We start from the raw sequence: 21,553 nt of genomic DNA, 5'->3' as shown, positions 1-21,553 counted from the left end.
ATCAGTGGTACAACTAAATATAAACCCACTAGAAAAGCTGAGAAGAAGGTACATCTCTACATGGAGCACAGTCTCTTAATAGTAACAAATGTGATCCTTTTTTGTAGCTTATCTGGGACAGAGTTGGCCAATTTACCTTACTCAAACTACAATGCCTCCTCGGTGAAACCAAACTCAATTCACATCTATTATCATCCAATATAGCTAAGAAAAGAGGGTCTAAAATCAAGCAGCAAGAATCTCTTAAAACTCATACCTTTTTAATACACTGGAAAGTTCTTGATGAAATACACTTAATAACTAAAAAATTACAATTAATCTGCTTAAAGTCAAATCAATCAATCTCTCTCCATTTATTCAAAATGGTCTCAAGTTCTTACAGACAGAAAATGGACAATAACACCACTGTCTGGTGGTCAGGAAAACAAATCCATCCTGTTTCCATCCCTGCCAGTCCTACACAGCCTCTACATATTGATCTTGGCCCAATTTCTTTAACCCAGTGTTTAAAAGCCATTTGAGACAAATAGCATGTGAACCAGTGGAAAACATTGTCTGTTGTATCAAACTTGAATGACACATTTTAAAAAGGGCAAATACATGCCCAAGGGCCTGGCCTACATGAAGCAGAGGGGACGGGACTGGCTTTGAGCCTCATCTCTCACATCTTTCCAGTCTCTGGCACAGAGTCACAGGGTGCCTGGCTGGGCAGCCAGGCAAAGGGAGCAGCTTTTCAGTGTTTCTGGCTGCAGATCCAAGCAACTCTCTTCACTGGGGGCTCTGCTGGCAAGCTGGAACCAAGCAGCACATGGCCTCAGTGTACGGCTTAGGGGATGTATCTTTCAGAATCAAGAACCTAGAACACATATGCTCACATGGATATTCTGAACAGGTAATCAGAAACAGGCAAAACCCCTGTCCTGCACGAATGTCCTCTTCTGTGTTACCAAGACACATGAAGATCTGAAAGCTGTATATGGCCAAATCAACTATATGATTCATTTACTTAATAAAAACTATCCTAGCTTGGCTCTACAGGCTCATGCCTGTAATCTTAGCTTCTCAGGAGGATGGGACCCGAGGATCATGTTTCAAAGCCAGCCCAGGCAAAGAAATCTGACTCTTACCTCCAATTAGCCAGCAAAAAGCCAAAAGCAGAGGTGTGGCTCAAGTGGCAGAGCAACAGTTTTGAGTGTATAAAAGCCAGCCAATAAGAGCACAAGTGTATGTTCAAGAGCCAGTACTAGCATAATTCCGTGTTCTCCTAGGACTCCTACTCCTGAACCACTGGTTTCTTGCAATCTCACTACAGGAAACAAAAACTTCCTTGAGTTTATTGAATGAAAATAAAGCCTTCAAAGTCCCAAGTCAGATACATAGAATTTATAAATGTTATTCTTAGTTATCCTCAATAGAATGGCACAAAACAATTTTAACATGATCAGATGCTAACTCTCTGCTAAGAATCCTATAAAAGATATATTCAGTTGTCAATCACTTTTGGAGAGAATTTCTATATTTTATAAAAATAAAAAAGGATACAACTCATTTTAACTCCCTATCTCATTTGATACAAACACACCCAGTTTTCTTAAAAAGAAAGAGGAAGAGGAGGAGGAGGAAGAAGGGGGAGGGGAGAAAGGAATGGGAGGGAGGGGGAGGAGAAAGGGGAGGGGGGAAGAGGAAGAGGAGGGGGAGGAGGAAGGGAGGAGAAAGAGGAAGAGGAAGAGGGGAGGGGAGGAGGAAGGGGAGGAAGAGGGGGAGCAGGAAGAGGAGGAGGAGGAGTGGAGATGAAGAAGAAGAAGAAGAAGAAGAAGAAGAAGAAGAAGAAGAAGAAGAAGGAGGAGGAGGAGGAGGAGGAGGAGGAGGAGGAGGAGGAGGAGGAGGAGGAGGAGGAGGAGGAGGACGAAGAAGAAGAAGAAGAAGAAGAAGAAGAAGAAGAAGAAGAAGAAGAAGAAGAAGAAGAAGAAGAAAAGGAGGAGGAGGAAGGGAAGAAGAAGAAGAAGAGGAGGAGGAAGAAGAGGAGGAAGAGGAAGAAGAGGAGGAGGAGGAGGAGGAAGCAGCAGCAGCCCTCCCTTACGGGGAAAATAACCAGAACAGGCATGAACATCTATGCATTTACTCACAAACCAGTTCTTTTGAGTTCTACCAAAAGAGATCTGTCACCACATGGTTTCCTGAGCCAAAGTCTTTACAGGCAAATGTGACAGCCACAGTCTAGATAAGCTCCCTCTCCCAGATGCAAGAGGTTCCATTAGCTGCCAGCACACAAGAGCCATTTTTCTTATTTCAGGGAATGACAGAGAAAGGCATATAACAAAATGGTCATCTGATTACCTATCTCAATGTCACTGTCAATCGTTAGGGTCTCATTTGAAGAAAATCTGGTCCCTTTCTTGTAATGCTGCTTGCAGACTTTCAAGCCAGTTCTGTTGTCTTCATTTTCACCATAATCAAGAGGTGCCAGGGAGATGTTCTTTAGATGATGATACTATTTAAAAACAAAATAGTCAGGCGGGTATTGGTGGCTCGTGGCCTGTAATCCTAGCTACTCAAGAGGCTGAGATCATGGCTCAAAGTCAAACTAGGTAGGAAAGTCTGTGGGACTCTTAATTTTAACGACCAAAAAGTTAGAAGTGGAGCTGTGGCTCAAGTGGGAGAACAGTAGTTCCTGAATGCAAGCCCCAGGACTGACTCAAAAAAATTTCCACACACACACACACACACACACACACACACACACACACACACCACAAGCTTTTAAAAAGTTGACCAATCATTGTTGTTCTTAAGGTACTATGTTATCTCTCATCACTTCTACTGTCCCTTGGTTATCTCATATTGTTACACTATCTCACTTTGTTATCTGATATATCGGATATAATTGTATTTGGTTATCTGAAATTGGATAGGGAAGGGGGGGGAGCAAGATGAGGGGTGGGGGAGGGGGAAGGGAAATGGGGACCATGACATGTGAAAGGGTATCAATGTGTGGGAATTAAGGCACCATTTATCTGGCAAATATCATGTAACCCTTCTATTAATTACAATAAAAAATATATTTAAAAAAAGTTGACCAATCATTGCAGCATATGAAATGACCCTTGAGCTACTCTTTATTGTTATGTCATGATCCTTGTAGCCCTTTCCAGTTAGAGATACTTCAAAGTAATCTCAGCTTCATATAATGCACCACTACATTAAATGCTGACTATGGCTCCCCCAAAGCCAAAGCCAATGCCCTGCCTTATCTCTCAGACTCTATCACATACTGGGGTCTCAAAGTCACACTGCTCTGCATTCCAGGCAGTTCCTAGAACCTGCCATCTATACTTCTGCCGCTGGCCTTTGCTGTCCTTTCTTCTTGGATCTTCTGTATCTACCTTACCTGCTCTGTCAGGTTTTGATTCAAAGCATCACCACTTCGTCAAGCACAGGAAAATTGCAAACATACCAAATTGTCACACTACACCTCATAAATACCTGAAATGTAATTATGTATGTCCATTTAAATGTAAATATAAAAATACATGTAAGTAAAATACACTTTTGGCCAGGTGCTGTGGCTCATCGCTGTAATACTAGCTTCCCAAGAAGTTGAAGATTAAGGTTTGAAGTCAGCCTTGGAAGCAAAGTCCATGAGACCCTTATCACCAATTAACCAGCAAACACCCAGAAGTGGAGCTGTGGAAATGGCATAGCACCAACCTGAGTAAAAATGCCAAGTGAGAGAAGCCCTGGGTTCAAGCCCCAGCAATAGCAATAGTAATAGTAATAGCAATAATAATAATAGTAATAATAATAATACTTCTAAAGAAACTTGCAAATATCCATCCAGTGCCCACGTACTTCCCTATCTCCTTCCTGGCTTTATTCCTCAGTGACCCTCACTTTTGGACACACCATGGAAGCCTGCAGCTTACAAGAACACTTCACTCTTTGCCTATGTGTACTTGAAGAGATGTACTTGCTTCCATCTTCACTAATAAGATTTTACTACACAGGGAATTTTGACATAAAACTTTCAAATAACTTTTGTCCGTGTCAAGACCAGCCCTCCCTCCCCCACAAATCCCTCAAATAAATACTCTTTTGAAGAGCTAAACTACTAACAACTCCAATAATTTTTCAGATAGATTCCCCAGCTTCACCCTGCTGTATCAACAGGTCTTAAATTATTCTGTCATGATCCTTACTTAGTTTTAATTAATGTCCCTCCACAGAAAAGGATTCTCTCTCTGGCCAAGGCACCTTGAAAACTGGTCAAGGTAGTTTTGTTCTTACTATACTTGCAAGAAAACTCAGCTCGGCATATCAGCATGTATTGTAGAAGCCAACACTTAATATTACTTATTTCTCCTGTCTATCTCCCCCCTCTAAAAAGAATAGGATTTTGTTTTATTCACTGTTATACCCCAAGGCCTAGACTCGTGTTTGCTATATGCCCTGGATCCAACATGTTTTGGATAAATGAAAGAAAGTCTCTCTTCCCTAAATGTTTCTTTAGACTAACTAATCTACTTTCATATACTTGTCTAGCTACAGCCATATTGTACTTCCTATCCTCGAAATTTAGCTAGGGTTATTAATACTAACAGGTCAAAACTGAGGCCACCAGTTTTCAAATCTTCATCAAACTTGACATTATAACTCCCTTAGCCATTTGATAATTCCCGCGCCCCGAAGGCAGTAGCTATAGAGATATAAATTAAAATGGGGTACATTTTAAAGAAAAAACTCAAAATAGAAAACCACTATTATATAGCTTTAGAAATTATTAATAAGAATTTTTGGAAGATAATTCACAATTACATTAAAATTTTAATATACATATAATTTTCATTTGTTTGCAAAGATAACAAGGACAAGTATCAAGTACAGGTCATTTGCACAAAGCTCTTACCTGATTAATAGTAAAAAAGATGCTGTCATAGGTGTCCTCTTTTGTATAAATACTGCAACTATAATCACTTTCATCCACACCAGAATAGCCTTTCAAAAACAAGTGCTTAAATGCAACGGTGTTGTCTTCCTTGAAAGCAACCACCAACTGGTTCCCTAAACCAAATCGAACAAGCTAGAAAGCAAAACAGGAATATGAAATTGGTGCCAGTGGAAGAAAATTCCTTACAATGATCAACCTTCCCTTTTAAAAGAAAGAAATGTCAATACTTTTCTTTACACTAGTAGCAACCATGTCAAAACTCCAGCAAAAAGAACAACCTTGTGCTATATCAGCAATTCTAAGTAAAATAAAATGGTGTTGGGGCTCAAAAAATAATGATGCAAAAGTATGGCATTTTGACATGCCATGCTGATGTACCTTGAACTAAAGAAGCAAGCTGAGAACCAAGGCCCCTGATCATGTCACACCTCCTTTGTCTCTTGAAGTACAGGAAGGGCTTTCCCTGAAGTTCTCTCTTACTAACGAGCCATTCATCCAGAAGGAACATAATTGTAGATGTCAAACCCAGGCATGTCACCAAACACCCAGCTGCTCCTGATAAAACATCTACTTGATCCCCCTTACATTGTGTTCTCACACAAGGTTAGATAGCCAAAGGATTGCTTTAGCAGGAGTGAAAAGTTGTTTTATTTATTTATTTTTGCCAGTCCTGGGCTTGAGCTCAGGGCCTGAGCACTGTCCTTGGACTTTCTCAAGGCTAGAGCTCTACCAGTTGAGCCTCAGCACCATTCCGGCTTTTTTGTATGTATGTGGTACCAAGGAATGGAACGCGGGCCTTTGTGCATGCTAGGCAAGCACTCTACCACTAGGCCAAACTCCCTGCCCCAAGTTGTTTTATTTTTCTTGGAACCCAATAGAGGGAAAAATTAGTCAGCATTAAAAGTTTACAAACACTAAGAAATGGTATAAACAATATATGTGTGTATATATATATATATTGGACATATATATATATATGAGTATATCCCTTTCTCATACACACACGTCAATGTGCATACATATAGTGTCATGTGTGCTTGCACCTTGCGTACTCTTCTTATCCACTGCACCCTGATCCATGCCCTCACCCCCACCTTTCTCTCCCATGCCACACCCAGGCAGGGATGGTGGTGAGGTCAGTCCTCCATAAACCCCATCAAACATAGCTTTCCAGAGCTTCTGCATTGTCTTTTAACATAATCAAAGGAACCCTAGAAAGTTTCCCAACGTCCTTATCCAACTAAAACACCAAAATATTTTGAAATTGTTTTTTCAGGGGTGAAATTTCACGTTCAGTTAGCTCATCCTTACAGTTCTGTCATCCCATCGTTCAATGGGATCCATCTGCACAAATATTAACTGTAAACAACCCAGATGAAACTAACATCCCTTTGCATATACAAACTGTAATAAGGGTTCTTAGTGGGGTGTGTGTGTGTGTGTGTGTGTGTGTGTGTGTGTGTGTGTGTGTGTGTGTGATGGGGCTTGAACTCAGTGTGAGTGCTGTTCCTGAGCTCTTTTGCTCAAGGCTAATGCTTTACCACTTTGAGCCACAGCTCCACCTTCAATTTTCTGATCACTAACTGGAGATGAATCTCACCAACTTTTATGCCCAGGTTGACTTTAAACCACAATCCTTCCGCAAACCTTATCCTGATCATTCTGGTGGTGAAATCTCAAGGAATTTCTGCCTGGTCTGATTCAAACCATAGTCCTCCAGCTCTCAGCCTCCTATGCAGCTAGGACTGCAGGTGCAGACCACTGAGACCCACTTATACATACATTACTTACATTAATCACAACCACTGTTCTGATTTTGCATAGGAGAAACAGATTTAGTCCCATTAAATTGCCACAAGCCAACTAACTAGAATAAGAGTCAGATCTAACACCAAAACTCTTATTTGGTGTGCATTTTTATTGTAATTAATAGAAGGATTACATTATATTCACCAGATAGAAGGTGCATTACTTCACAAACAGTGATACCCTTTCTCATGTCTTGGTCCCCATTTCCTCCCCTGACCCCTGCCCCTCATCTTGTTTTCCCCCCTTCCCTATCCTATTTCAAATAACCAAATAAACATATATACAATATGTCAGATAACAAGGTGAAATACTGTAACAATATGAGATAACAAAGGGACAGCAAAAGAGATGAGAGATAACATAGTACATTACGAACAACAATCACTCATTATATGGCTTTTCGTAAACAACATTTTTCTGTTAACTACCTGAGATATTTCTTATGGAAATAAAGGAATTTAAGTGCATTTTTCCAAATTATGAAATGCAATCATTGCTGGAGAATATACATAGATGATACTCTCACCAGGTCTAGTTCCTCAAATACCAATCCAATAATTGAGCAAGTACTAAAACCTGGCCACTGTAAGAAAGCATCACATAAGAGGTCCCACGTCATCCAGCCTGTGGGGAACATCAAGTAACTGAAGGTTAAACGTTCTTCCAAGTGTGTGGTATCTGTCGATGGTACCTGTAGGAGACTCCAGGAAAGATCCTGTTGCTCTCTAAAGCTAAAAAAGTAAACCAGGAAATCGATATTCTGCTTGCCTTACCAGTAGCACCACTGAATCTTCACAGTTCACTAAGTCTGTCTTGTGCCAAGCTTGGGACACACTGTGGGTATGATGAACCCTTAGTCTGGAATCCAAGGCACAACGCTCATTTGATGCCTCTACACTGTATGAGGCATTTTTTTTTCTTTTTTCCTAGTACCAGATAGGAAGGGAAATAGAGCCCATCACAAAGTTTGCTTCACATACTGGATCAACTGATGAATACAATCTCATACATATGCCATCTGAAGACCAGTAATGTATTCATGCTGGGACATGCAGAAAGTACCAAAGTGAGAGTCCAAATCTCTATCTGATTATCATTAAAGCCTACTTATTTTCTCATGCAATTTGGCCACATGACAGCTTAAAGAGAAACGCTACCAACTTTAGATATAGGGATATAGGGAGAGTAGGCCCCTTGCTTCCAAATCCAAAGTGAAGCTAAAGAAACCAGAAAGGGCTGGATATAGTGGAGAATGTCTGTGATGACAAGGTACTCAGGAAGCAGAGGGAGGAGGATCTGGTGGCAGGAGAATCACAATCTCAGGCTGGCTAGAGGCAGGGAGGGGAAGACAAGAACAAGAGAAAAAGAGAGAGAGGGAGAAAGGAAATGAAGGAGATACCGAGGAAAACATGGAGGGAAGGAGAGAAGTAAGGAAGAGGAAGAAAGGGTAGGAGGGGGAACGGCTCAAAAAGGGGTATAGAATACAGACTAAGTCCAAACTTTTAAAGTTTTTAAAGTTACCACCTTATTTAAACTCAAAAGCCATTAATACAAGCTTGAAGAGAAGAGAGCATGTAATTATAATCTCTACTTGAATTTACTTCTACCTGGCATCAAAAGCAAGAAATTTCCTCCATTCTATTGTTCATAGAGCAAGCCAACATCTTCACATACCATCTAGCATCAGGGAAAGCTTGAGTTTTCAAAGCTTCTCTTAGAAAAGACAATAGTAATAAGGAGGAAGGTACAAAGTCTTTCTTATAATGGAAGAACCAAGTTCTCCCTATAGAGAAAGAGCAAGGGATGATAGGATCGACAAAAATGACTTTATCTTCAAGCAGCAGCTGACAGTAAAAATACATTGCATCCCACTAGGTAGATCCTAAGATCCGCTGAGAGCACAATACAAGACAGAAAATAAGTCCTTGCTGAATGTAGTTTGGCAAGGAGCATAAACTAATAATTTCATTCTGAAATCAATCAAGGAGAAAATATTCTATGCAAGATAAAAACAAGATACTATTCTAACTATGTTCAAAAGGTGTAAAGAGAAATAGCAAAACTAGCAAAAGAATGCAGATACCCCCTTTGAGACTATAAATTACTGTAGAGTTCGGGGTAGAAATGTTTTGTTTTCCTTAAAGTATCCTACTCAGCTAATCACCTCGGTCAGGTTTTGGGATCAGCTGCCATCTTAGTCAAAGAACAGAGGAGTCAACACTGCCCTGAGTCCTGGAGCCTGCAACTTTCAAGGAATGTCCTTGCAGTGACCCTTATAGACAGAAAGTCGGTTTGTAATGGTCATCCTCACGATGCCATTCATTTCAGACCTGACTGGAGCACAGAGAGTGTCAGGTGTGTACCACCATAACCAGGAGGGATTTTTCATCAAAAGGAATAAATAGCAATACAGAACGAATTCATCAATCACTTCAGCCATCACTGGAGGACAGCCAGTCAGTGGTAGAGGGCACTAAATACTCCGAATCTGTACTGGTTTTTTAAAGCATACGTGTTTTGTATGCACTACCTACACAGGAGCCTCCCCTAGACAGATCAACAGCTAAAGGACAAACCAGTGACTAGATCATTCTGATGCTGGTGATGAGCCTGCAGCAATATCAACCTAAACAAATGGTACAATGTGTGTATGAGAGAGAGAGAGAGAGAGAGAGAGAGAGGAGCGAGCACTAGTACTAGGACTTGAACTCAGGGTTTAGTGCTCTCACTTGGCTTTATTGCCAAGTAGTCTCTATATCCTCATGTCTAGCTTTTGGCTGCTTAATTGTAGATAAAAGTCTCATGGAGTTTCCTGCTTGGGCTGGCTTTGAACCTAGATCTTCAGATCACAATCTCCTGAGTAGCTACTATTATAAATGTGTGCCAACGGTAACTGGACATTACACATTCTTGATAGTGTCCAAGAAATCATTCACTTAGCACCCATTGCTCGTGATGAAAGGGAAAGTTAACATTCTATACATCGGAAAACAATGTGCGTTTTAAAAAACTATTTAAACAAGGTACATTCAAGTGACAATGAGAGATTTCAAGAATATGAACCATTTTGACTGACCACCTTGGCCATGCAATGGGCCTCTCACAGATCACTATTAGTTACAGAGCCTACTGTAGCGTGATGACTTCCGTCAGCCTTCTAAGCTGAACTTCACCCTGCCACCTGCTCTCCAGAGGCAATATGATTTTATGGTCTGAGGAGCCTAAATGTGGACTTTTTAAGGCAAAAGTCAGGGAACGCACACAAGACCCCCACCTCACCCTGGGGCAAGGAGAAGAGAAAGAGTAGCCCTTACCTGTGCGGTGACCATGACTATCTTCAAAATCTGCAAGCCCAGTTTCCATGGAATCTGACGTCTGGCTCGATATTTTTCACAGGGGCTCATGAAGTAAAACCTCAGGTCATCCCTCAAGCGTTCTTCTTTCACCTCAGAATCGAGCTGTGCCATTGTATTTCTGCCATAGAAGATCCATTTTTAAATACGCAGAACTCTGTCCCTTAACATGTTTCTGAAGATCACTCTGTCCACATACTTCGCCTGTTCACGTAAGCACAGCACTCTCCAGACAGGGAGATCCTTACTTTAACCCTGCAATTACCTGCTTTCCCGCACCGCCACCCATGTACACTGTGGACCCTCTTAACAGTTACTTCTTATTTTTTATTTTTTGCCAGTCCTGGGCTTGAGCTCAGGGCCTGGGCACTATCCTTGGACTTTCTCAAAGCTAGTTAGTGCTCTACCACTTGAGCCTCAGCACCACTTCCAGCTTTTTCCTATGTATGTGGTCTTAGTGCGTTCTAGGCAATCACTCTACCACTAGGCCAAACTCCTGGCCCCAACAACTATTTTTTAAAAAGAGAATTTTATTTATAAGACTCATTGATTCCTGAACTTCAATAGATAGCATTCTCCTATTGCTGGAAGAAATGTGTGTGCATGTGTGTGTGTGTGGTTGTGTGTGTGTTTGTGTGCATGTGTGTGTGTATGAAGAGCGATTGTGATAGATGCATAAGTGTCTGAGTGTATTTGTGAGTATGTATAAGAACAAAACTTAGATGATCTGGGACACTTTCTTAATACTTCAAGTATGAAATGATAAAAACATAAACACTAACAGGATTACATTGTTATGGTGCTAGAGAACTATCTGTATCACTGTAACTTCTATCTGTACTCAGAAGTATTTTGTGCCTCTTTTTTTGCTAAAATGTCAATAAGTATAAGAGTCTAGAATATTAGTAGCTTCAAAAACGTATAAGTATTCCTCTATTTATTCTTGATCACATTTGACCACTTTAGTAATACTTTATTTTTTATTTATTTTTCTTGTTTCAAAGACTTTGGACTCAAACATGGGCACACAGCTCATATGGGCCACTGAGAACCCGTGAGATAAAGTTAAGAACCATGGTTATAACCTGTGGGGCCACGGGCAGTCTGTCTACTCAGTAATCCTCCATGTGAGCGGTGCAAAACAATCTACTGGGGGAAATATAAGCACTCCTATTTCGGTCTTCATCACTTCTATTTCAGTCTTCATCTTAAGAACTAAATTCTGAAATGCATTAATCATTAATATAATATAGAATATAGACAGGGATCAAAATTTTAATATGAATTATACATATAATACATGAAACATTATAAACTATGGGACATTATATGAAATGTCTATCAGTAGTAAATAATCTTTTATAAATAAATATACATGCACTGGGACTACTGTGTTCCACATTTACTGCCAAGTACATGATCATATTCGGCACAGAGTACAGGCACGGGCTGAGTGTAGGTTGCTAGATGCTAAGTTACCCCCAGAGGAATATCTGACAACATTGGAGTTAGCACAGACAATCAGACAAAAGATAGATATGAAGTTTAATTGCAGTATTTAATTATTCAACCGGATCCAACTGTGCCTAAGTCTATCCATCCAAGACTTTTAATTTGAGCCCCAATACCCTTGGAGACTTAAGTCACTTTTTAGCTTTCTATATCTTGGTAATAACTTGGTAATGTCTAATGGATTCGGTCTATCATTCAGATTACAACTTTCTTAAGGTTTTGTAATTGAAGGTCATTTTCCAGGAACCTTTAACTGGAAATATTTATATTTCCTTTCTTTCTTAGTTCCTTTCTTTCTTTTCTTCTTGTCAGTCACGGGGCTTGAACTCAGGACCTAGGCGCTGTCGGTGGGTGAGCTTTTTCTGCTCAAAGCTGATGCTCTGCCACTTTGAGTCATAGTGCCACTTCCAATCTTCTGATAGTTAATTGGAGATAAGTGTCTCACAAACCTCCCTGTCTGGACTAGGTTTGAACTACATGATCCTCAGATGTCAGCCTCATAAGTAGCTAGGATTACAGGTATAAGCCCCAGAACCTGGCTATAATTTTTTATATTTCATTATGAAATATATATTTCATTTCTATATTTCATTATGATCTCTTATCTACATTGGCTAACAATGTTTTTTGCCAGTCCTGGGGTTGAACTCAGGGCCTGGGCACTGTTCTTGGACAATTTGTTCAAGGCTAGAGCTCTGCCCCTTGAACCACAGCACCACTTCTGGCTTTTTCTGTATATGTGGTACTGAGGAATCACCCCCAGGACTTCATGCATGCTAGGTGAGCACTCTATCACTAAGCTAGGCTCCCAGCCTGCTAACAATTTTTTTAAACTAAGAAAGGAATGACTATTTTAAGGCTTGTAATCAGTTGTCGACAATTTCTTACTTCTAAATTGGTTTATTTAGATCTTATGATTCCAGAATAAGTGGGTAGGGGTCTTGCCAGAAAGAAGGGAAAAGGGAAGGAATAAAGGGAGGAAGTGAAATGAAAGAATGAGGAGGGAGGAGGAAGGAAAGAAGGAGAAAAGAAAACTGCATAAGCTCCATGCTTCTTGCCAGTGCCTTTAAAAGGACCAGAAGTTTGGCCAAGAGGTAGAGTGCTTGCCCAGCCTGCAAGAAGGTTAGGGTTCGATTCCTCAGTACCACATACATAGAAAAAGCCAGAGTGGTGCTGAGGCTCATGTGGTAAAGCTCTAGCTTCGAGAAAGCCTAAGAACAGTGCTCAGGCCCTGAGCTCAAGCCCAGGACTGGCAAAAAGAAAGGACTCGAGTTAAGATTGCAGAGTGTTCCTGGGCAGTCTCGGTGGATGCCTAGAGAAGTAAGAACCAGTTGCCACTCACACACTCAGGAGTTTTGTGGCCTTGGGAAGGGGAGCAAAGGAGCCAGAACTCAGGCCCTAGTCCAGCCCTGATCTAACAGATCCTCTTCACATTTAGGTGAGTGTTGCAAGGGCTGTCTTCTCAGCACAATACCCAGCATCACAACTGCCTGTCACCAACTTATACAGAAGGCAACAGAGATGAAAGTGGTTCCAAACTCTGTTTCCAAAAAAAGGAGGAATCATTAGAAACAGACCCAGTCTGACAAATGACAGTCTTGCATCAGCCCTTTGAGTCTCACATATAGGTGCCAAGCTACTTCAAACTATGATCAAACTATGAGCCTCAGTCCTCAGACTAGAACTCTCCTTTGGGTCCTAGAAAACACAGAGATCTTTCCAAGAGTTCACAGTTCAACGTGGAACCTGGAGCATTCTAGCAAACAACTTTAAGACTCATGACCAGCAGACACTTAGATATACCTAAGGAAATCAAGTAACATGTATCAGTTTACGTAGAAACAGATAGCAAGCTGGGCACTGATGGCTCAGGCCTATAATCCTAACTACTCAGGAGGCTGAGTTTGGAGAATTATGGTTCCAGGCCAGCCAAGGTAAGAAATAAACTAACAAAAACAATAAAGCCAGAAGTAGAGCTGTGGTTCAAGAGCAGTAGCCTTGAGCAAAAGAAGCTCAGGGATAGTTCCCATCCTCTGAGTTCAGAAGAAAGGAAGGAAGGAAGGACGGAAGGAAGAAGGAGGAAGGAAGGAAGGAAGGAAGGAAGGAAGGAAGGAAGGAAGGAAGGAAGGTGGACAGGAAGGGAAGGGAAGGGAGGAAGAGGAAGGAAAGAAGAAAGGAAGGAAGGAAGAAAAGGAGGGAGGGAGGAACAAAGGGTGAACCAATGTAACACAGGACACTATGTTGAAAATTAAGTTTACAACTTGGGAGTGGGGGGGAGAAAAAGTGGGAGAAAAACATGGGAGGGGTAACAATGTCCAACAAGAAATGTACTTACTACCTTACATACGTAACTGTAACCTCTCTGTACAATACCTTGACAATAAAAGAAAAATGAAATAAAGAATCGATAACAATAGTGAATGTCATTTTACAAATATGTTGGCCTTGAACCTCCTATAGTTTCCCTCCTTATTTAATCTAACCACTTAATTTGCCCTTTCTCACTGAACAAGCCCTGGACACAAGGTTGGGTGGACTTGTAGTGTGCAGTGAGAGATTTGTGAATGCATGATTGTCATTTGGGTAAGAGAGCACTGTGGCACAGTGGAAATCTTGCTTACAGGCACAGTGCTGACTATGGAAAGAGGTTCAGAAAGCCACAGCCAAGGCCACTACAGTCCTAATACACAGGTATGTACTTGACAGGAAATACTGAGGGGCCTATCTCCAAGAAGATGGTGGTATCTTAATGGAGAGCTGATACTCCATGGTGAACCTCAGAGCCCTGAGAAGAAGCTGCACAATGCCCAGAGGTGTGTTCATGAAATACTGAATGTAGACTTAGTTACTATCTCCTTAACAGGGAGGCTAAATGGATCTACCTTGATGATCCCAAAACACATTTCATTTAATAAAACATGACTAATGATGAAAACTATCCACAAGTTCAAAAATACAGGAAAAAAAACATAAAAGTGACCATAACATAAGACAAAGAATAAAAAGTTCATGAAGAGCCAGACACCTATGGTTCATGCCTATAATCCTGGCTGATAATCAGAAGGCTGAAATCTGAAGATTGCTCTTCAAAGCCAGCTTACCCAGGAAAGTCCATGAAACTCTTATCTCCAATTAACCACCATAAAAATCTGGTTCAAGTGGTAGAACTTCAGTCTTGAGCTAAAGAAGCTGAAAGACCATGTCCAAACCCTGAGTTCAAGCTCCAGCATTGGCACACACACACACACACACACACACACACACACAATCAATCCATCAATCAAAGAAAGTTTAACTGTGATATTCATGAATTGCAGGACATCCATACAAATCAAATTGCATGAAATAATTGGGAGAACAATCACAGCACTTATGAATTACTAATTTCTAAACTATAGGAATACAAGCTTCATAAATAGCATGATTGGAGACCAAAATACCAAAGTAGGGAAAAGTGCATAGTACTAGTAAGCATAAAAACAAGATATGAAATTGCATACAAAGTCACCCACTCAGTGAACTAAACAAATGCTTAAGATGCCAGAATGGAAAACTACACAGATATAGAAAGAAGACGGCATGTGGGAGGAAGACGGGACAACAGAGGAAGAAAGCCAGGCAAGTTCCTAAGAAAGCCTACTTTCTCCTAAACCATCAGGACCTGTCATGGTAGCTGGTTTTGAGGCTATCATGTGACCGAGGACAATTTCAGTTTTATGAAGGCAATAGCATGAAGAATCCCAAAGTTTGGAGGGAAACTCAAAGAAAGAAGGCTAAAGTTGTTTGAGTTTTGGAGGGAGTGGGAGTGGGGACTAGTTATCAGTGATTCTTAACCTTCCTGGAGCCATAAGCCCCAGTGCAAGCAGGAAGAAGAGGCTTGTGACCTTTGCCCAGGAAAAATACACACACACACACACACACACACACACACACACACACACACACACACACACCAGATTGTTTGTCAGCAAATCAGGCAAGCAGCCTCAGACTGCTATTGTTTTAGGTTAGTGTTTTGTGTGATCCCTACCCTACTTGATAATAGTTACCTGGACTCTCCATAGGACTGTGTAAGCCAATCTAAAACCTCCACTTTAGAGACTGTTGTTGCTATTTCCTCATTTTATCAATGGGGCAATTCAGATATCTTGAAGTTTCAACTTGTCCCCAACTATAAGAATCCAATATTAGCCAGGCATAACACATCTATGCCTCTAATCTCAGCTACTCATGCCAAGACAGGAAGAACGCCAGTTTGAGGCCAGCCCTGGAAAAACTTTTGAGACTATGTGTCAAAAAAATTAATAAACTTAAAAAAGTAGGCTGAGGGCATAGCTCAAGTGGTAGAGTGCTTGCTTAACACATACAAGGCCCTTGACTCAATCCTTGATACTGGAAAAAATTCTTTTTTTATTCACTGATGCCTTGCTTGTTGTTCTTGACCCCTGAAGTAATACTTCTTAAGGTAAAATGGTCAGGATTGACACAAAAACATCATATTTAAATATAATTAATCTTATTGAAAATATGTAATGTTTTGGCAAAGAGCCATGCTATTTTACAAACTCCAGAGATTTCCACATAGTCATGTTATCAAAATGAGAAGGAAAAGAAACCATGGACAGCATCTGATGGCATGAGCCCAGCTTCTACCTCCCAAGGTCACTTGGAACAGACACTGGGTTTTCATTTCTATTATTTCACCAGAACTGCTCAGAGTAAACTCCTGCTGAGGACTCCCACCAATATCTCTTAGGCTTGGTGGTTTGGCACCTTTGGGACTGCCATAGCTTCCCAACCAATGTTCCACATCTCAGCTAGATAGACATGTTTAAGCTTAAAGTTAACTTTAATTTAAACTAATTTAGTAAGTCAAGTATTAGGCACCTGCTTAAAACACTTCTTGGACTTTATCTTGCTCTTACAGTAAAATCCAGCTCTCCCACTATTTCCTGGCATTGCCTAAAAGTCTTCAGTTCATCCTTCCCAAACTCTCTCTTCTACTTTCTTTCTACACCATCGTTTCATTCCTGGCCCTGGAATAGTCCTTATTCCATGGGTTTACACTTGGCATTTCAACTAATCTATTGCTATTTCCCCAACTCTTTGCCTATCTGGTTTATTCTCACTTCTCAGCTCAAATGTCCCCCTTCCTTTTGTTTATGTCAGTCCTGGGGCTTGAACTCAGGGCCTATCCCTGATCTTTTGTGCTCAAATCTAGCACTCTAGGTGGGGAGGGAGGTCAGGAGAGGAAAAACTGGGAAAAAAATCAGGGAGAGGATGACACTGTTCAAAATGACAGTGTGTGCTGTTCAAAATGAACATTGACACTGTTCAAAATGAACTGTACTTATTAACTGATCTATGTAACTATAACACCTCTGTATATAACCTTTAAAATAAAATTAAAAATAATAATTAAATAAACAAGCTAGTACTCTACCACTTGAGCCACGGACCCACATCCAGCTTTTTGTGAGTAATTAAATGGAGATAAGTCTTAGGAACTTTCTTGCTTTTTTAAAGACTCTCTTGATCATTCCTTGAGTGTGCCCTGTTCCACTGTGGTTTATGTTCCTTTATTTTCATCATCAAGATTACAGTCTCAAAACAAAAATGAAGAAGATTATAGTCTCTATTTGGCTTTCTTATAAGAGGCCTTGCTTATCATGGTGTATGGCAGCACATAACAGACTAACTCATAGCAGGTGCTATGAGTGTAAAGTTAAGTCTACAAAAAGTTAAAAGAAAAAATAGAACAGAGAAAACGCATGCAAAATCTTTGAGCAGGCCAGAGTTTATTATTCCCTATAGAAAGCTCCTAATCAGTAATATTTAAGAAAACATAGCCTGATATAACAGGCAGAAGACCTGAACAAGCTAATGTACATTTACTAACAACAAAAAATCATTAACAACCAGATTAGCAAAGATCTATCTGAATTCCTGCCTAACAATTATGGGAAAATCCTACTGGATATTTTAAATATTGAAGGGTACTTGGACAGGATCTATAAGAAGTTTTGTGATCTAGAAATCAAACTTCTATTTCAATTTTAAAATACCTGGTTAGAATGATGATGACAAAAATGCTAATTACATCCCTATTTGTAACTATATACTAACTTAAAAGTGTATATGATATATTTTTAAGTTGTAGAATAGATACAGTGAGATCCAAAACTGTCAGTATTCATATATATATATATATATACAATATTTTAAAAGTTTTGAAGTCCATAAACTAGCAAACAAAAACTACATGCACATCATAGTAACTATCATTTGTACTATGGGTATTAATTTCCTTTGTCATATTGCGTTCTCCCTATTTTTTCCTTATTTGTGACTAATACGTGAATTCTTGAGCTATTTGAAAGCCTCTCCTGTGTGTCAGGCAGTCAGGCATTTCCTCATCCTTAGTTTGTATGTAGTGGGACAGGTCTGGGGGAAAAGGGGAGAGAAGCTGGAAGATAGAATAGAGGATAAACTTCAGTATTTCCACAATAGTGGCCATGTTTGCTCTAAGATGGAGGACTTTGAGTCAATCCTATTAACTCTTACATGAGGTTTTCACTCTAATTCCTGTTATCAACTAATTTCCTCATGACTTGCTAGGCTCTTGAGAAAAAGAAAAACAAAGTCCAGGTAGCTATGGCTCTAAGGTAGTTGGGCCCCAACTAAAGGGAGTTGAGATAGCTGGGGGTGGGGTAAGAGAGGAGTCAAAGAAGTAAACTTTGATTCCTTCTCAGCATCTTTCTTAGAACATAGACTACATGATTATTCCTAAGAAGAACCTTGGAAGAAAAAAAAAGAGGTTTTTTTTTTATTTCCTGTCAGAGCCACCCATAAAGGATGATTATGTTAAATTTTCAGGAATTTCCCTAATGACACCAGATTCCTGTAAAACCATCCCCTCACTCCACATCACCAATCTGCTGTCTCAGACTACCAGGGAAGAAGAAGTAGAGCCACCTACTTTAAAAGTGCTTTTTCTCAACAAGCCACAATCCTTTATGTCATGAAGAAATAGCTTTCTGGGGCAGAGATGAACAGGGAATCCCCATTTCAGAGAAATAGATATCCAAATACTACACTAGATTTTATTTTATACTTGTGTAAAAACACATACTGGGTCTGGAACTCAGGGCCTCACACTCACAACTTAGCTTTCTTGATCAGGGCTTGTCTCAATGTCATGTTAGTGAATTCCAGGATTCATACCATCTCTAGAAAATTCCCCTGGGTAGGAACAGCTATAGTGGTATGCATATATATTTATAGGTACTTAGAAGGCAGAGATCAGGAAAATGGCAGTTCAAGCTCAGCCTGGAGGAAAAAACGATCAATACTCCATCTGAATTAAAAAGCCAAGTACAGTGGTCCCCATCTGTCATGCTAGCTGCATCAGAGGCATAAAAAGGAGGCTTGAAGTCCAAGGTCTAGCTTGGACAAAAATGGAAAATGCTAATAAAAAAAATGATGCAAGAAGGCGTAGGAACATGTGTCAAGTGGCCGAGCAGCTTGCATAACAAATATAAGGCCCTGAGTTCACACCCCAGTACCACCAAAAAAGGAGAAAAAAAAAAAGAGGAGGAAGAAGACACAAAGGGGGGAAAGAGAGAGGAGGAGGACAGAGGGAGTAAAATACTTCTGATTGTACCAGTGATAGGGTTTTCTTTTAAAAGCTCATTGTTGCTGGGTTCCAGCGGCTCTTTAGGGTGCCACTGGCCTCCACATATAATCTTGCTTCTCAGGAGGCTGAGATCTGAGTGATGTAGTACCAGCCTTGAACACACACACACACACACACACACACACACACACACACACACACACACACATTATTGAAATCATGGATCTTTTAGGATTATACCAGGGAACAACTTTCCAAAACCTTTGGTCTCACTAGTTACTGATTATTGCCTGACAGGTATTTTTGGCTGAAACTCCCAAACTGTACTCAGGAGGAAAAAGCAGAAGGGAAGGAGCAGAAAGTCACTAGATTACACAGCTAAGGAAAATGAAAAAGCAATATGCCCCTACAGTGGTATCCACATTTGGGGCAAATACGCTGAGGCCATGCTCTAGCAGACATCCCAGGCTTGAAAAGACTCAGAAAACAAGAAGAAAAACACCAGTGGTTTGCAAAAAGCAAACAACCTCCCCACCCTACCCCTGAAAATGGTGTGAAATAATTGGTAATGGAAATACATAATAGTCTGATAGAACATATGGGAGGTCTGGAAATAAACTTACTTTACTCTATAAAACCTAACATCATTCAGTTCTTTAGGACTGGCATGTGGTATTTAGACTGAAAGCCTCAACCAAAAGGAACAGTTTAAACTGGGTGCTGGTGGCTCATGCCTGTAATCCTAGCTTCTCAGGAGGCCAAGATCCAAAGCCAGCTCAGGCAGGAAAGTTTCATGAAACTGAAATCTTTAATTAACTACAAAAACAGCAGCAAGGAGAGCTATGGCTCAAGAGATACAGCACTAGACTTGAGCACAAAAGCTTGGAGACAGCACTCCGGCCCTGAGTTCAAGCCCCAGCTTAGCTTCAAGGAACAGTAAACTTAAAACAAACAAACAAAAAAAAACCTGACACTTCTTTGGCGACTGTTCCTACTTTGACCCAATGTAGCCTCAAGAAACCACCTGCTTCTTTCACTCTTGCAAAAGTATTCTTAATCTGGGTTTCACTTCACTGCCGGAGGACTGATTAGGCAAAGACCAGCCAGGACTGTGATCATTCCTGACTTTCAGTTCTCCATTCTCCACCACTCTGCCTAAAAGTTGCCCCAACACTTCTTCCTTATTCCATTAGGATATTTCATATCTGTTGCTGCATATATATATATAGACATATTATATATATGTGTGTGAATATAAGGAAGTTAGGTTGAATGAATGACCCTGTTCTTGAAGCAAACATGGTCTCTGGAAGCATTGCTAATTTGGAGAGTGTGCAGGTGAAAGTTCATGGCCATGAGAGTTTGACTATTCTAAAGGGAGGAGGAGAAGGAGGAGGAGGAGGAAGAGGTGGAGGAGGAGGGGACATCTCAGTCCTCTGACTCAGCAGGAAGAAGCTACCAGATTGTCCTAAACTTAACTGTCTGGGTAGCCCACCACAGACAGTGTGAGCAATTTTTGAGGGTCAAGTCCACACCCCCCCCCTTCTGGTGAGAATAATGAGGCTGGTCTAGTCTCCATAAAATACAAGAATTTGCATCTGATTTGCAGACACCTTTCCTTTTCTTTGCTTTTCTTCCATTCTCAATTAACAGTGACATCCAATTTTCTATTTCTCCTTATTACTGCACAACCAGACACATACTGTGTGGTGTTGTAGAAGCCTTCAAGAGCCATTTAGATGCCCACTGTGTGGGCATTTAACAAGGAAACAATGCTTCTGGTGAGAGAAAAGTAGTCAAGTGATAGGATAGAAGCCACGTAAGCCCTTAAAGGAAACTCACTAAGAAAAATAATGGAGTCAAGGGGAAAAAAAAGTAGAGATCCTACACCACACCCAGCCATAAGCAGAAGAGAGTAAATAAATTCACACTTCATTTCCTCGTGACTTTTTAAGAACAGTGCATGTAAGGGTAAGGCCAGTGGAAGTACAGTATAGCATCTACCCAGCTGGCCATTCAAACTAAACACTTCAGCATTAAAATTATAAACTACATGGCATGAGTCATTTAGGTATGACAGCTAATACCAAGTTGTCCTCAATACTATGTTCTCATTTAAAACTTGTCTTTCAAAGACCGGGGAAAAATACACACCAAATCGGACAAATCGAGATAATTCTCTTGATTTCTGGCTTTCCCTGCTAGCTGTAAGTCAACCTAGGACATTGAGAGAGCCATGAAGGAGAGACCGGAAAAAATCTCAGTACTACTTTGGGAAAGTTTAACTGCCCACCGATG

The 21,553-nt window shown here is 40.5% G+C and overlaps 1 protein-coding gene across 1 annotated transcript in view; it reads right to left on the bottom strand.

Moving 5' to 3' along the window:
* Mcoln2 (mucolipin TRP cation channel 2) overlaps positions 1–21,553 on the bottom strand; it is a 50,835-nt gene that overhangs the window by 28,680 nt on the left and 602 nt on the right. Inside the window, 3 exon segments of the mRNA XM_090334504.1 lie at positions 2,338–2,491; positions 4,904–5,077; positions 10,069–10,228. Of these exon segments, the coding sequence (XP_090190630.1) occupies positions 2,338–2,491; positions 4,904–5,077; positions 10,069–10,221 (481 nt within the window). The 5' untranslated portion in view covers positions 10,222–10,228.

The sequence above is a fragment of the Megascapheus bottae genome, chromosome 6 (genome assembly GCF_031878675.1).
Source record: "Megascapheus bottae isolate mThoBot1 chromosome 6, mThoBot2.hap1, whole genome shotgun sequence".
In the NCBI taxonomy this organism is placed as follows: Eukaryota; Metazoa; Chordata; class Mammalia; order Rodentia; family Geomyidae; genus Megascapheus; species Megascapheus bottae.
Note: the sequence above shows the minus strand (reverse complement) of the source record. Positions and strands in the feature narration are given on the sequence as shown.